The sequence below is a fragment of the Theropithecus gelada genome, chromosome 19, assembly GCF_003255815.1.
Source record: "Theropithecus gelada isolate Dixy chromosome 19, Tgel_1.0, whole genome shotgun sequence".
NCBI classification, from domain to species: domain Eukaryota; kingdom Metazoa; phylum Chordata; class Mammalia; order Primates; family Cercopithecidae; genus Theropithecus; species Theropithecus gelada.
In genome coordinates this window covers 43,974,023-43,985,987 of record NC_037687.1, presented here as the reverse complement: position 1 = coordinate 43,985,987, position 11,965 = coordinate 43,974,023, and the positions used below count along the sequence as shown (strand labels likewise).

At 53.1% G+C, this 11,965-nt stretch overlaps 2 protein-coding genes across 7 annotated transcripts; one reads left to right on the top strand and one right to left on the bottom strand.

Moving 5' to 3' along the window:
- The first annotated feature begins 161 nt into the window (after positions 1–161).
- HCST (hematopoietic cell signal transducer) lies at positions 162–1,962 on the top strand. Of its 3 annotated transcripts, none has more exons than XM_025368877.1 (4): positions 162–330; positions 1,046–1,108; positions 1,463–1,594; positions 1,813–1,962. In XM_025368877.1, the coding sequence occupies exons 1-4, from the start codon at positions 288–290 to the stop codon at positions 1,848–1,850; spliced, it is 276 nt and encodes a 91-aa protein (XP_025224662.1). In that variant the 5' UTR covers positions 162–287; the 3' UTR covers positions 1,851–1,962. The 3 variants fall into 3 exon arrangements, with proteins under 3 accessions (XP_025224662.1, XP_025224661.1, XP_025224660.1); XM_025368876.1 differs by having other exon boundaries at positions 170–330; positions 1,810–1,962; XM_025368875.1 differs by having other exon boundaries at positions 178–330; positions 1,463–1,962.
- Positions 1,963–2,094: 132 nt separating this feature from the next.
- TYROBP (TYRO protein tyrosine kinase binding protein) lies at positions 2,095–5,865 on the bottom strand. Of its 4 annotated transcripts, none has more exons than XM_025368871.1 (5): positions 5,730–5,865; positions 5,292–5,324; positions 5,009–5,143; positions 4,780–4,826; positions 2,095–2,326 (listed from the first exon to the last, which is right to left on the bottom strand). In XM_025368871.1, exons 1-5 carry the CDS (start codon positions 5,788–5,790, stop codon positions 2,261–2,263), a joined length of 342 nt encoding a protein of 113 aa, XP_025224656.1. In that variant the 5' UTR covers positions 5,791–5,865; the 3' UTR covers positions 2,095–2,260. The 4 variants fall into 4 exon arrangements, with proteins under 4 accessions (XP_025224656.1, XP_025224658.1, XP_025224657.1 ...); XM_025368872.1 differs by having other exon boundaries at positions 2,099–2,326; positions 4,780–4,823; XM_025368873.1 differs by lacking the exon at positions 5,292–5,324.
- Positions 5,866–11,965: the final 6,100 nt, after the last annotated feature.

Genomic DNA, 11,965 nt, shown 5'->3' with positions numbered 1-11,965 from the left:
GTTGGCCGTACCTCCAAAATATTTCCAGATCTCCCTAGCCTGCACCGCTGGCCACCTGTTATTCCCACTTGGCCAGGCCAGCGCCTCCCTGGTCTCTCTGACCCTCCCCCTGAGTCAGTTCACCAAAGGCAATAACGGAGACACCCCCTCAACAGACACAGGAAGCAGATGGCCTTGACACCAGCAGGGTGACATCCGCTATTGCTACTTCTCTGCTCCCCCACAGTTCCTCGGGACTTCTCTGGACCACAGTCCTCTACCAGACCCCTGCCAGACCCCAGCCCACCATGATCCATCCGGGTCACATCCTCTTCCTGCTTTTGCTCCCAGGTGAAGCCAGTGGTTACAGGGGATGGTAGGCAGAGTGTTTGTGAGATGGGTGCTTGGGTGACGTCTGTAGGGACGGGTGCTGAAAGTGGGGTTCTTTTCCCTGCACCCCTTCCCTTCTGGGAGATCCATTTGGCTTCAGAGCCTGGGTCCTTGGGGGCGGGAGGAGGTGAGGCAGGGAGTTCTGGAGGGGCTGCCTGTTAGCATCCCCTTCTCGTGGCTGGGTCTCTGCTGCCAATTCCAATTTCTTGTCACTCTCCATGTCTCTGGGAGTCCCCTTCCCATGTGGCCCTGTTCCATCTCTCCAACATGGAGATTACTTCTCAGGACACTACCTTTCCTTCCGTACACCATATTTTTTGGTTTGTTTGTTTTGAGATGGGGTCTTGCTCTGTTGTCCAAGCTGGAGTGCAGTGGCGCAATCATGGCTTACTTCAGTCTTGACTTCCTGGGCTCAGGTGATCCTCCCACCTCAGCCTCCCGAGTAACTGGGATTACAGGTGCAAACCAACACCTTCAGCTAATTTTTGTATTTCTTGCAGAGATGGGGGTCTCACTATGTTGTCCAGGCTGGTCTCGAACTCCTGGGCTCAAGTGATCTTTCTGCCTCCGCCTCCCAAAGTGCTAGGATGACAGGCATAAGCCACCGCGACGGACTGAGCATTCTGTTCTGTGGACCTTCTCTCCATCCTCATCTACCTTCTTTCTCTTTCCACAGTGGCTGCAGCTCAGATGACCCCAGGTGAGAGATCACTCCTTGCTTTTTACCCTGGCACTTCAGGTGTCACTTCCATCCCAGAAGCTTGGCCAGAGGCTCCCAGAACACCCCAGTGGCTCTCCAGGTCACCATCCCACCTCCCGTCCCCAAATCAGACAATCCGTGTCCTTCTCCAAGTCCCAGAATCAGCGACCCCCAGCCTCTGTTCAGGAGTCCCCCGTGTGCCCGCCGCACAGCCCCGAGGGTCCTGGGACACCCAGCCTCTCCGCATCTCTATCTCCTGTTTCATTCCCCAAGCGCAACCCTAGGGAACCTGGGACCCACCCCTCACAGGGGACTTCCTGTCTCCCTGTGACCAAAGCATAGCCCCAGGACGCAGAGCCTGACTGTCTCCCTGTTCCGGCCCCCGCTCTCCAGGCTCCTGTTCCGGATGTGGGTCCCTCTCTCTGCCGCTCCTGTCAGGCCTCGTGGCAGCGGATGCGGTGGCGTCGCTGCTCATCGTGGGGGCGGTGTTCCTGTGCGCACGCCCACGCCGCAGCCCCGCCCAAGGTAAGGGCAGGGATGGGCGGGGCCTGGAGGGTGCATGGTGTCCCTAGGGAGGGGGTCCCAGGGAGGGGGCCCTTGGGGAAGCCCTGGAGGAGGTGCTGGGGAAACCCTGGGGGAGGTGCCCCGGGGAACCCCTGAGGAAACCCCTGAAGCAGTGGGTCCCCAGGGAAGTGGAGATGTGGGTGGTCAGGCTTCATGCTTTCTTTCCCTACCCCCAGAAGATGGCAAAGTCTACATCAACATGCCGGGCAGGGGCTGACCCTCCTGCATCTTGGACCTTTGACTTCCGACCCTCTCATCCTGGATGATGTGTGGTGCCGCAGGAACCCCCTGCCCAAACTTTTGGATTGTAATAAAACAATTGAAACACCTGTAGTCGTATTCTTCCTCAAAGAACCCCAGCGTTCCCAAAGCCTCCCTCCCATGAACTGTTTCTGGATCCAAGGCCCCCTCGGAACCCCCACATGTCCCCCATCCCATCAGCCCAAGGATCTGGCATAATGTTTTTGGGCTTCATGTTTATTTGAGGGCAGTATTGGGGAGAGGTCTGGTCTCTCAGGGACGGTACTCTGTGGGTCTGTATTATGGTAGGAGTTGGAATGAGGTGCGGGGTGGGCTTCAGGAATGGCTGGATCCAGGTATCAGGTTGCGGACTGTCATCATTCGGGCTCACTTGTAATATGGCCTCTGTGTGTTGAGGTCGCTGTAGACATCTGACCTCTGACCCTGGAGCTCCTAAAAGGATGGGGGCCATCAGTGAAAGGAACCCACCAAATAAAATCCAGCCTTCAGCCTTCTCCCAGTGGCCTACAAGGCCCCGGCAGCTTCTTCAGCTTTATAGCCATGGAAGGGATCTGGGTTTTATTCAAGCGCGTTCAATGTTCCCCCCTTCTCCTCTGCCTCATCAGTGCGCCCTGGCCTCAGGGCCCCTGCATGTGCTGTTCCCTCCACCTGAAACTCTGTTCCCCTAGATCTCCTCTCCCTTCAAGTCTCAGTTCACGTCACCTCCTCAGAGAGGCATTTCTCAATTTCCCCTCTGTAGTTTCTTCCCCCCACACTCCAGTCACTGTCACAAAAGCCTGTTTATTTCCTTTACTGCGCCTCCCAAAATTATTGTATTAGTTCATTTGCTTCAAGTTTGTCTTAACTATGACATAAACTCTGTCACTGTGTCCCCAGCATCGAGCACTTATAGGTGCTGGACACATCCACAGAGGGAATGAATACATGAATACAAAGCGTAACGCTTTGCCCTAAAATTTCACTGCCACCAGTAACTGGAAAGGCCCCTCGGTCTTCTGGATATCACAGAGCCAAACCTGAGATTCTTAGACTTCACAAAGAAACTTTATCCACAAGTGAGGTGAATAGGCAAAGCTGGTTGCACACAATACATCAGACTCCACACAGCGGGGTTCACACTTGGGGTGGGGAGAGGATCTATGTGGCCCCCAGGGGCAAGCCTCACACAGAAACCCTAAAATTATATATAATGACTAGTCTGGGCATGCATTTTCAGGGGAGGGGTCTTAGAGGATCTCGTGACCCCCTAAAGGGTTAAAAAGGAACATTGACAGAGAGGAGGATAGATGACTAGATTCTCTTGTATACACCATAGTTTTTAAAAAGAGCTTCAGCCAGGCATGGTGACTCATGCCTATAATCCCAGCACTTTGGGAGACCGAGGTAACAGGATCTCTTGAGCCCAGGAGTTTGAGACCAGCCTGGGCAACATAGTGAGAACCTACCTCTACTAAAAATACAAAAATTAGCTGGGTGTGGTGGCATGTGCCTGTAGTTCCAGCTACTCGAGAGGCTGAGGCAGGAGAATCGACTGAACCTGGGAGGTGGAGGTTGCAGTGAGCTGAGACAACGCCATTGCACTCCAGCCTGGGTTACAGAGTGAGACTCCATCTCAAGAAAAAAAAAAAATTAAAGAAAAGAAAGAACGAAGAGCTTCAAGAATACTCAACCAGCACGCTTGCTTGTGCCTGTAATCCCAAGATTTTTGGAGGCTGAGGTGGGAGGATCACTTGAGACCAGGAGTTTGAGACCAGCCTGGGCAACATAGTGAGACCCCTGTCTTTTCTTTTTCTTTTTTTTTTTCGTTTTGAGATGGAGTCTCACTGTCTCCCAGGCTAGAGTGCAGTGGCATAATCTCGGCCCACTGCAACCTCCAACCCCCGGGTTCAAGCGATTCTCTTGCCTCAGCCTCCCGAGAAGCTAGAATTACAGGTGCCTGACACCATGCCTAGCTAATTTTTGTATTTTTAGTAGAGATGGGGTTTCACCATCTTGGCCAGGCTGGTCTTGAACTCCTGACCTCATGATCCACCTGCCTCAGCCTCCCAAAGTGTTGGGATTACAGGTGTGTGTCACCATGCCTGGCCAAAAAAACTTTTTTTTAATTATAAAAAACACTTACACTGCTCTCAGATTATATACACAATTCTGTATTTTTTGTGTGGATTTTTCTGAGGATTCTAGATTTTCTTAGTTTCTCAAAGGGATGCAGGGTCCTCAAACCCCAAAAAGAAATTGCAGGACTCCTCCCTTTAGAGTTACCAAGGTAGGGCTGAATGATATTCTCTGCCCTACTGAGAGCATCTCCCAGAAATCAGTCGTCCTAGGGCTGGGTTTCTTCCAGAAAATTCCTGGCCTGATTTCTGGCAAGGTCTGTGCTTGCACGTACAAAGGTAAAGACACCCTTTTTTTTTTTTTTTTTTTTTTTTCAGACAGCGTTTCCCCCTTGTTGCCCAGGCTGGAGTGCAATTGCGTGATCTTGGCTCACTGCAACCTCCGCCTCCCGGGTCAAAGGATTCTCCTGCCTCAGCCTCCCAAGTATCTGGGATTACAGGCATGCGTTACCACACCCAGCTAATTTTGTATTTTTAGTAGAGACAGGGTCTCACTATGTTGGTCTCGAACTCCTGACCTCAAGTGATCCACCCGCCTCAGCCTCCCAAAGTGCTGGGATTACAGGCTTGAGTCACTGTGCCCAGCCCCTTTTCACACATTTTAAGTTGACCATAAGCTTGTCAGTTTTGGACACATGTCCCATGTGCCCTCAAGGTTTGGGGGTGCTTCAGGGAGAGTGGCTTTGAAGTCCCTCTGATGGCATGAAGGAGTATTGGGCAGATATCCCCAGACAGGAGTGAAATGTGAGGAGGACAGTCTGGTTTTCTCACCTGATAAGGCGACTCCGTCTCAGTGATACGCTGTTTCCGGGGCGCTGCTGGAGGTGAGGGGTGTTGTGAGGTGTAGACACAGGCAGAGTGGTGAGTTGAGGGTGTTTTGTCATTTCCAAATCAGCACCTCCATTACCATCCCTTTGGGTGTTTGAGATCTGGGAGCTTACCCAGCTGCCCACCCCCATCTAGGCAAGTCCTCAGGTTGTCCCCTGCTAGCCCCACTCACCCTCCGCAGCCCCTCGCCCCCGAGGGACCAGCCGGCCCAGGAAGTACACAGCCAGGGCGATGAGCACTGTCAGCACCAGGTCCCCCAGCACGATCCCTGCCAGCACGCCCGGGCTCACCGTAGAGCAACTACAATCTGCAGCACAGGGGTCAGGGGAAGTCAGTGTGCGCTGGGAACTGTGGGGAGGGGGTCAGAGGCGGGGAGGTTGGGAAAGGGTGAGGGAGGGACGGAGACAGGGAGGTCTTTGGGAGGAAGGGAGAGGGACCGCTGGGTCTAGGCCTACCGCTCTGGGCCTGGGCCTGGACAGGACGGAGACCTAAGGAGGAAAAAGAAGGTAAACTGAGGCACAGAGTTATGATGGGGGTCGAGGAGGCAAGTTTAGAAGCTGGGGAGGGTGGATCCTGACAGCCAGGAGGTAAGCAAGGGGGAGAGTGTGTCTGGCGGGACTCAGGGGGCTGGCGTCTGGGCCACTGGACTATGTGTGTTACTTCTGCACAATGTGTTCTGTGGCAACACTCTTAGATGTCTCTTCCCCACTACTTGTAGCGGATGACGAAACTTGGGAGCTCCGGCTCTGGGAGAAACCCCCAGGCTTTGGGAGGCTGGGGACCTGCTCCCATCCCAACACCCACTTTTCGTTCTCTCGTTTCACCCCGCTCCCTGCCCTGCCCCAAGCTGAGCCCAGGGACCCGGGAGGCAGGTGCGGAAGCCCCCAACTCACCACCTACAGCCAGCAGGAGAGGCAGGAGCAGGAGCCTGCTGCAGGGTTCAAGGCCCCCCATGAAGCCGGATGCTGCTGGACACCACAGTGTAAGGGCCGGTGGGATGTGGCGCAGCGTCCAAGCAAGTGAAGGAGGAAGTCTGAGGCGGGTGGTGGCAAGAGGGAGGAGGGGACAGGGGAGGAGAGACAGAAACAACACCCAAGAAAGAATCAGGCCCAGACACCCAGGGGCCATGCCACAGCCCCCCAACAACTGGACGTGAAGGGCAAGGGGTACACGAGGTACAAACTTCATTTCCATCCCCATCAGGGGTCAGACATCGTCTTAACAGGAGGGTCAGTGTCATGACCTTCCTCTGGCTGATTGAAATCAGCTCTGCCTCTACCTGGCTGGGCAACCTCGAGCAAGTCACTCCATCTTTTTTTTTTTTTTTGAGATGCAGTTTTCCTCTCTTTGCCTAGGCTGGAGTGCAATGGCACGGTCTCGGCTCACTGCAAGCTCTGCCTCCCGGGTTCAAGTGATCCTCCTGCCTCAGCCTCCCAAGTAGCTGTGATTATAGGCGTCTGCCACCACGCCCAGCTAATTTATATATATATATATATATTTTTTTTTTTTTAGTAGAGACAGGGTTTCACCATGTTGGCCAGCTGGTCTCAAACTCCTGACCTCAGGTGATCCACCCACCTCGGCATCCCAAAGTGCTAGGATTGCAAGTGTGAGCCACAGCACCCAGCCCCAACCTTCCTGAGCCTCAGTTTCTTCATCTGTAAAATTGGGAGTAAAATGGGACCTACTTTTTACACTTGTGGGGATTAAATGAATTAAACTTCCTAGAACAGGGTCTGACACTCATCAGTTTTTTTTTTTTTTTTTTTTTTTGAGACGGAGTCTCGCTCTGTCACCCAGGCTGGAGTGCAGTGGCCGGATCTCAGCTCACTGCAAGCTCCGCCTCCCGGGTTCACGCCATTCTCCTGCCTCAGCCTCCCGAGTAGCTGGGACTACAGGCGCCGCCACCTCGCCCGGCTAGTTTTTTGTATTTTTTAGTAGAGACGGGGTTTCACCGTGTTAGCCAGGATGGTCTCGATCTCCTGACCTCGTGATCCGCCCGTCTCGGCCTCCCAAAGTGCTGGGATTACAGGCTTGAGCCACCGCGCCCGGCCTCATCAGTTTTTTTTAAAGCATCAGCTATGATGATTATCATTTAATCATCAGAACCTTGTGCTGTTTAAAGGATATTAAAAGAGCCATCAGCATGTGGGCACTAATGACATGGCAGGCACTCTGTCCCAAGCATTAAATCATTCAGTCCCCACAATGCCCTTCTGGGGCACATGCTCTTATCATCCCCATTGTTCAGAGAGGTAGAGACACTTGCCTAAAGCTGCACAGCAAATCAAGGTGGAAATGGAACCCAAGACCCAAAAGCGGGTTTTTGACTAGGGGAGAGTCGGGGTAGGGGGGAAAGATGAAAGATGGGAAAGGAGAAAACAGCGGCAAAGCTGAGAAAGAAGGTGAGAGGAAGGCAGTGGCACAGACACAGAGGCGTGGCTGGCGGCTTGGGGAGAGGCAGGTGGCTGGCTCTCCTGCTGAATGAGGAAGTGGCTCGGAGCAAGGCCCGAGGGAGGCCACCCCAAGGAGACGGGGACTTCTAGCCCCCAGCTGGAGCCTGGGGCTGGGGCAGGAGGAACCTGAGGTTAGGGTGCTGGGAGATGAGACAGCTGCAGGAAGCCTCCCTCCCCCATCCACACGTCACATCCACCGCTCCTTGGGCCTGGGCCCAGGAGAAAAAAGAGGAAACTGGATTCTGGTCACAGGGCAGATGCCCAGTGGCCCATGGGGGAGGGGAGGGGAGGATATTTGGAGCCTGGAGGAGGGTCAGGTCCCAGCTCAGGCCACAGTCACCACTGTTCAGGTCTGTCCGAGTCCCGTCCCTGAAAAACCCAAGCCTCTCCCATTGTGTCCAGAGCGAGCATGGAGGGAAGAGACCCTGTACGTCCTCCTGGGCACACCAGACCACCCAAGGTGATGGAGCAGAGTGGGCGAGGGGGCAGTCGGAGACCAGAGCAGGGCTCTGAGCCAAGAGGGCCCTGACCTGACTCAGGGGTTCACGGTTCCCTCCGGCTGCAGGTGCGGAGCAGACTGTGGAGGCAGGGACTGGAGCAGGGAGGCCAGGCTGCTGGGATATTTGTGAGGATATTGTGAGGTCTATTAGCATAACGCCTGGTTGAGTTCAAGACCAGCCTGGCCAACATGGTGAAACCCTGTCTCTACTAAAAATACAAAAATTAGGCTGGTCACGGTGGCTCATGCTTGTAATCACAGCACTTTGGGAGGCTGAGGCAGGCGGATCACGAGGTCAGGAGATCGAGACCATCCTGGCTAACACGGTGAAACCCCATCTCTACTGAAAATACAAAAAATTAGCTGGGTGTGGTGGCGGGTGCCTGTAGTCCCAGCTACTCAGGAGGCTGAGTCAAAACAATAGCTTACACCCGGGAGGCGGAGGTTACAGTGAGCTGAGATTGCGCCACTGCACTCCAGCCTGAGCGACAGAGCAAGACGCTGTCTCAAAATAATAATAATGACGATAATAATAACATTAATAATAAAGGGCCAGGAGCGGTGGATCACAACTGTAATCCAATACTTTGGGAGACCGAGGTGGGCGGATCACCTGAGGTCAGCAGTTCAAGACCAGCCTGACCAATATCGAGAAACCCCGTCTCTACTAAAAAATACAAAATTAGCCTGGCGTGGTGGCACATGCCTGTAATTCCAGCTACTCAGGAGGCTGAGGCAGGAGAATCGCTTGAACAATAGCTTGAACCTGGGAGGCGGAGGTTGCAGTGAGCAGAGATCGTGCCATTGCACTCCAGCCTGGGCAACAAGAGCGAAACTCAGTCTCAAAATAAATAAATAAATAAACAATAATAAACTTTCACTCCTGCTCTAAAACTTACCTTGGTTTCTCACTCTGCCTTATGCCCCTTGGTCAAATTCATTTTTGAAGGCCGGCACAGTGGCTCACGCCTGTAATTCCAGCACTCTGGGAGGCCGAGGTGGGCAGATCACGAGGTCAGGAGATGGAGACCATCCTGGCTAATACGGTGAAACCTCATCTCTACTAAAACTACAAAAAATTAGCCGGGCGTGGTGGTAGGCACCTGTAATCCCAGCTACCTGGGAGGCTGAGGCAGGAAAATGGCATGAACCCAGGAGGCAGAGCTTGCATGAACCGAGATCACGCCACTGCACACTCCAGCCTGGACGACAGAGTCAGACTCCGTCTCAAAAAAAAAAAAAAATTCATTTTTGAGGAGGCAAAGATTGAGGTTGCTACAGACCCCTATGGATTCACTGCTGTGAACATACTTCAGTACTGTGCGACTTGGATATGTTCCACTGCTAAAAGTCTCGAGTCCTGGGCTCACTTTGATAAAAATCCTCCCTCGGCCAGGTGCAGTGGCTCACGCCTGTAATCCTAGCACTTTGGGAGGCCAAGGCAGGCGGATCACCTGAGGTCAGGAGTTCAAGACCAGCCTGGCCAACAATGGTGAAACCCTGTCTCTACTAAAAATACAAAAATTAGCTGGACATGGTGGCAGGTGCCTGTAATCCCAGCTACTCGGGAGGCTGAGGCAGGAGAATTGCTTGAATCTGGGAGGCAGAGGTTGCAGTGAGCCGAGATCGCGCCATTGCACTACAGCCTGGATGACAAGAGTGAGATTTTGTCTCAAAAAAAAAAAAAAAAACTCCTCCCTCAATCCTTGAGCATCAGCTTCCTAGTCTCATCTTCCCCACTTCAGCCAGGCCTGGGCTGTCCCCAGAAGATATTCCCCAAGCACCATCCAGTCACACAGATGTGGCCATAGGGGCTGGAGTCAGGGTCCTAGAGCCCCACCTTTAGTTGCTGAGATGTGGGAAAGTCCAAGGGGTCCCCAAGGAGTGGACTCGGTGGTAGCAGACATCTGTGGGCTATGTGGGCTCTTTACTAACCAGAAGTGCAGTATTTCGACATTTTAGCAACCAATACAACTGTGCTGATGCAGACCACAGGTGGCAGGTCTGGGCTGGCCTCTGGGCTACAGGACGGATAAAACTCTCTCTTTGACTGGACATAGTAGTTCACACCTGTAATCCCAGCACTTTGGGAGACTGAGGAGAGTGGATCACTTGAGGTCAGGAGGTTGAGAGCAGCCTGGCCAACATGGTGAAACTCCGTCCTTACTAAAAAATACAAAAATTAGCCAGCCATGGTGGTACACGTCTGTAATTCCAGCTACTCAGGAGGCTGAGGCAGGAGAATCGCTTGAACCTGGGAGGCAGAGGTTGCAGTGAGCTGAGATCGCATCACTGCGCTGAAGCCTGGGCAACAGAACAAGACTCCGTCTCAAAATAAAACCAAACGAAATAAAAATCCCTCCCTCTCTGGATGAAGAAAGAAGCTGAGATTCAGGGCACCAAGCGACGAGGCGCTGCCCCGAGACAGTGCCAGACTCCTGGAAGCTGAGCTGAGGGCCTCCACACACGAGCAAGAGATGAGTGTCTCAGCCTCTCCGGGCAGCAGGCCAAGAGCTGGGGAAGCCGACGCTGACTCTCCCAGAAACCAGGCAGTGTGTCGGCCTGTGACCAGCTCACTTCTGTGGAAGCTACAGTCCCTCCCCACTCTCCAGCTTCCACACTGGCCCCTCCACAACCTGTCCTCCTCAAAGCAGCTGGACGCTTTATAAAACATCAGATTAATAGAGACCAAGGCAGAAGGATCACTTGAGGCTAGGAGTTCAAAACCAGCCTGGCAACATAACAAGACCCTGTCTCTAATTCTTTTTTTTTTTTTTTTTTTTTGAGACGGAGTTTCACTCTTGTTGCCCAGGCTAGAGTGCAGTGGCGTGATCTCTGCTCACTGCAACCTCTACCTCCCGGGTTCAAGCAATTCTCCTGCCTCAGCCTCCCAAGTAGCTGGGGTTACAGGCATGCATCTCCATGCCTGGCTAATTTTGTATTTTTAGTAGAGACAGGGTTTCTCCATGTTGGTCAGGCTGGTCTCGAACTTGCAACCTCAGATGATCCGCCTGCCTCGGCCTCCCAAAGTACTGCGATTACAGGCGTGAGCCACCGTTCACAGCTCTAACTCTATTTTTAAAAATAGGCCAGGCATGGTGGCTCATGCCTGTCATGCCAACACTTTGGGACACCAAGGCAGGCATATTACTTGACCTTGGGATTTCAAGACCTGCCTGGGGGCCAGGCGTGACGGCTCAAGCCTGTAAATCCCAGCACTTTGGGAAGCCAAGGCAGGTGAATTGCTTGAGCCCAGAAGTTCGAGATCAGCCTGAGCAACAGGGCAAAATCCCATCTCTTCAAAAAATACAAAAATTAGCCCAGCATGGTGGCACCCACCTGTAGTCCTAGCTACTCGGGAGGCTGAGGTGGAAGGATCACCTGAGCCTGGGGAGGCAGAAGCTACAGTGAGCTTTGATTGCGCCACGGCAGTCCAACCTGGGCCACAGAGTGAGACCCTGTCTCAAAAGAGAAAAAAATTAATTAATTAATTAATTAAATTTAAAAAGCAGACAAATAGCCTAATGTTTTTAAATGGCCAAAAGAGTTGAACAGACACTTCACTCAAGACGAGACGTGAAGGCCGGGCGTGATGGTTCACTCCCATAATCCCAGCACTTTGGGAGGCCAAGGTGGGCAGATCATCTGAGGTAAGGAGTCCGAGACCAGCCTGGCAAATATGGTGAAAGCGTATCTGTATTAAAAACACAAAAATTATCTGGGTGCGGTGGCAGGTTCCTGCAATTCTGTCTACTCTGGAAGCTGAAGCAGGAGAATCCCTTGAATCCAGGAGACAGAGGTTACAGTGAGCCAAGATTGCACTGCTGCGCTCCAGCCTGGGCGACAGAGCAAGACTCCATTTAAAAAAAAAAAAGAGGCCGGGCGCGGTGGCTCAAGCCTGTAATCCCAGCACTTTGGGAGGCCGAGGCGGGCGGATCACGAGGTCAGGAGATCGAGACCATCCTGGCTAACATGGTGAAACCCCGTCTCTACTAAAAATACAAAAAACTAGCCGGGCGAGGTGGCGGGCGCCTGTAGTCCCAGCTACTCGGGAGGCTGAGGCAGGAGAATGGCGTGAACCCGGGAGGCGGAGCTTGCAGTGAGCCGAGATCGCGCCACTGCACTCCAGCCTGGGTGACACAGCGCGAGACTCCGTCTCAAAAAAAAAAAAAAA

What these genes read in the sequence shown, in the direction of transcription:
- HCST (XM_025368875.1), top strand. Translation starts at nt 288, where the DNA reads ATGATCCATCCGGGTCACATCCTCTTCCTGCTTTTGCTCCCAG. An exon ending in CTTCCTGCTTTTGCTCCCAG is followed by an intron (nt 331 to 1,045) that starts GTGAAGCCAGTG and finishes CTCTTTCCACAG; the next exon opens with TGGCTGCAGCTCAGATGACC. An exon ending in TTTTTACCCTGGCACTTCAG is followed by an intron (nt 1,109 to 1,462) that starts GTGTCACTTCCA and finishes CCCGCTCTCCAG; the next exon opens with GCTCCTGTTCCGGATGTGGG.
- TYROBP (XM_025368871.1), bottom strand. Translation starts at nt 5,790, where the DNA reads ATGGGGGGCCTTGAACCCTGCAGCAGGCTCCTGCTCCTGCCTCTCCTG. An exon ending in TCTCCTGCTGGCTGTAGGTG is followed by an intron (nt 5,325 to 5,729) that starts GTGAGTTGGGGG and finishes TTTCCTCCTTAG; the next exon opens with GTCTCCGTCCTGTCCAGGCC. An exon ending in CCAGGCCCAGGCCCAGAGCG is followed by an intron (nt 5,144 to 5,291) that starts GTAGGCCTAGAC and finishes CCTGTGCTGCAG; the next exon opens with ATTGTAGTTGCTCTACGGTG.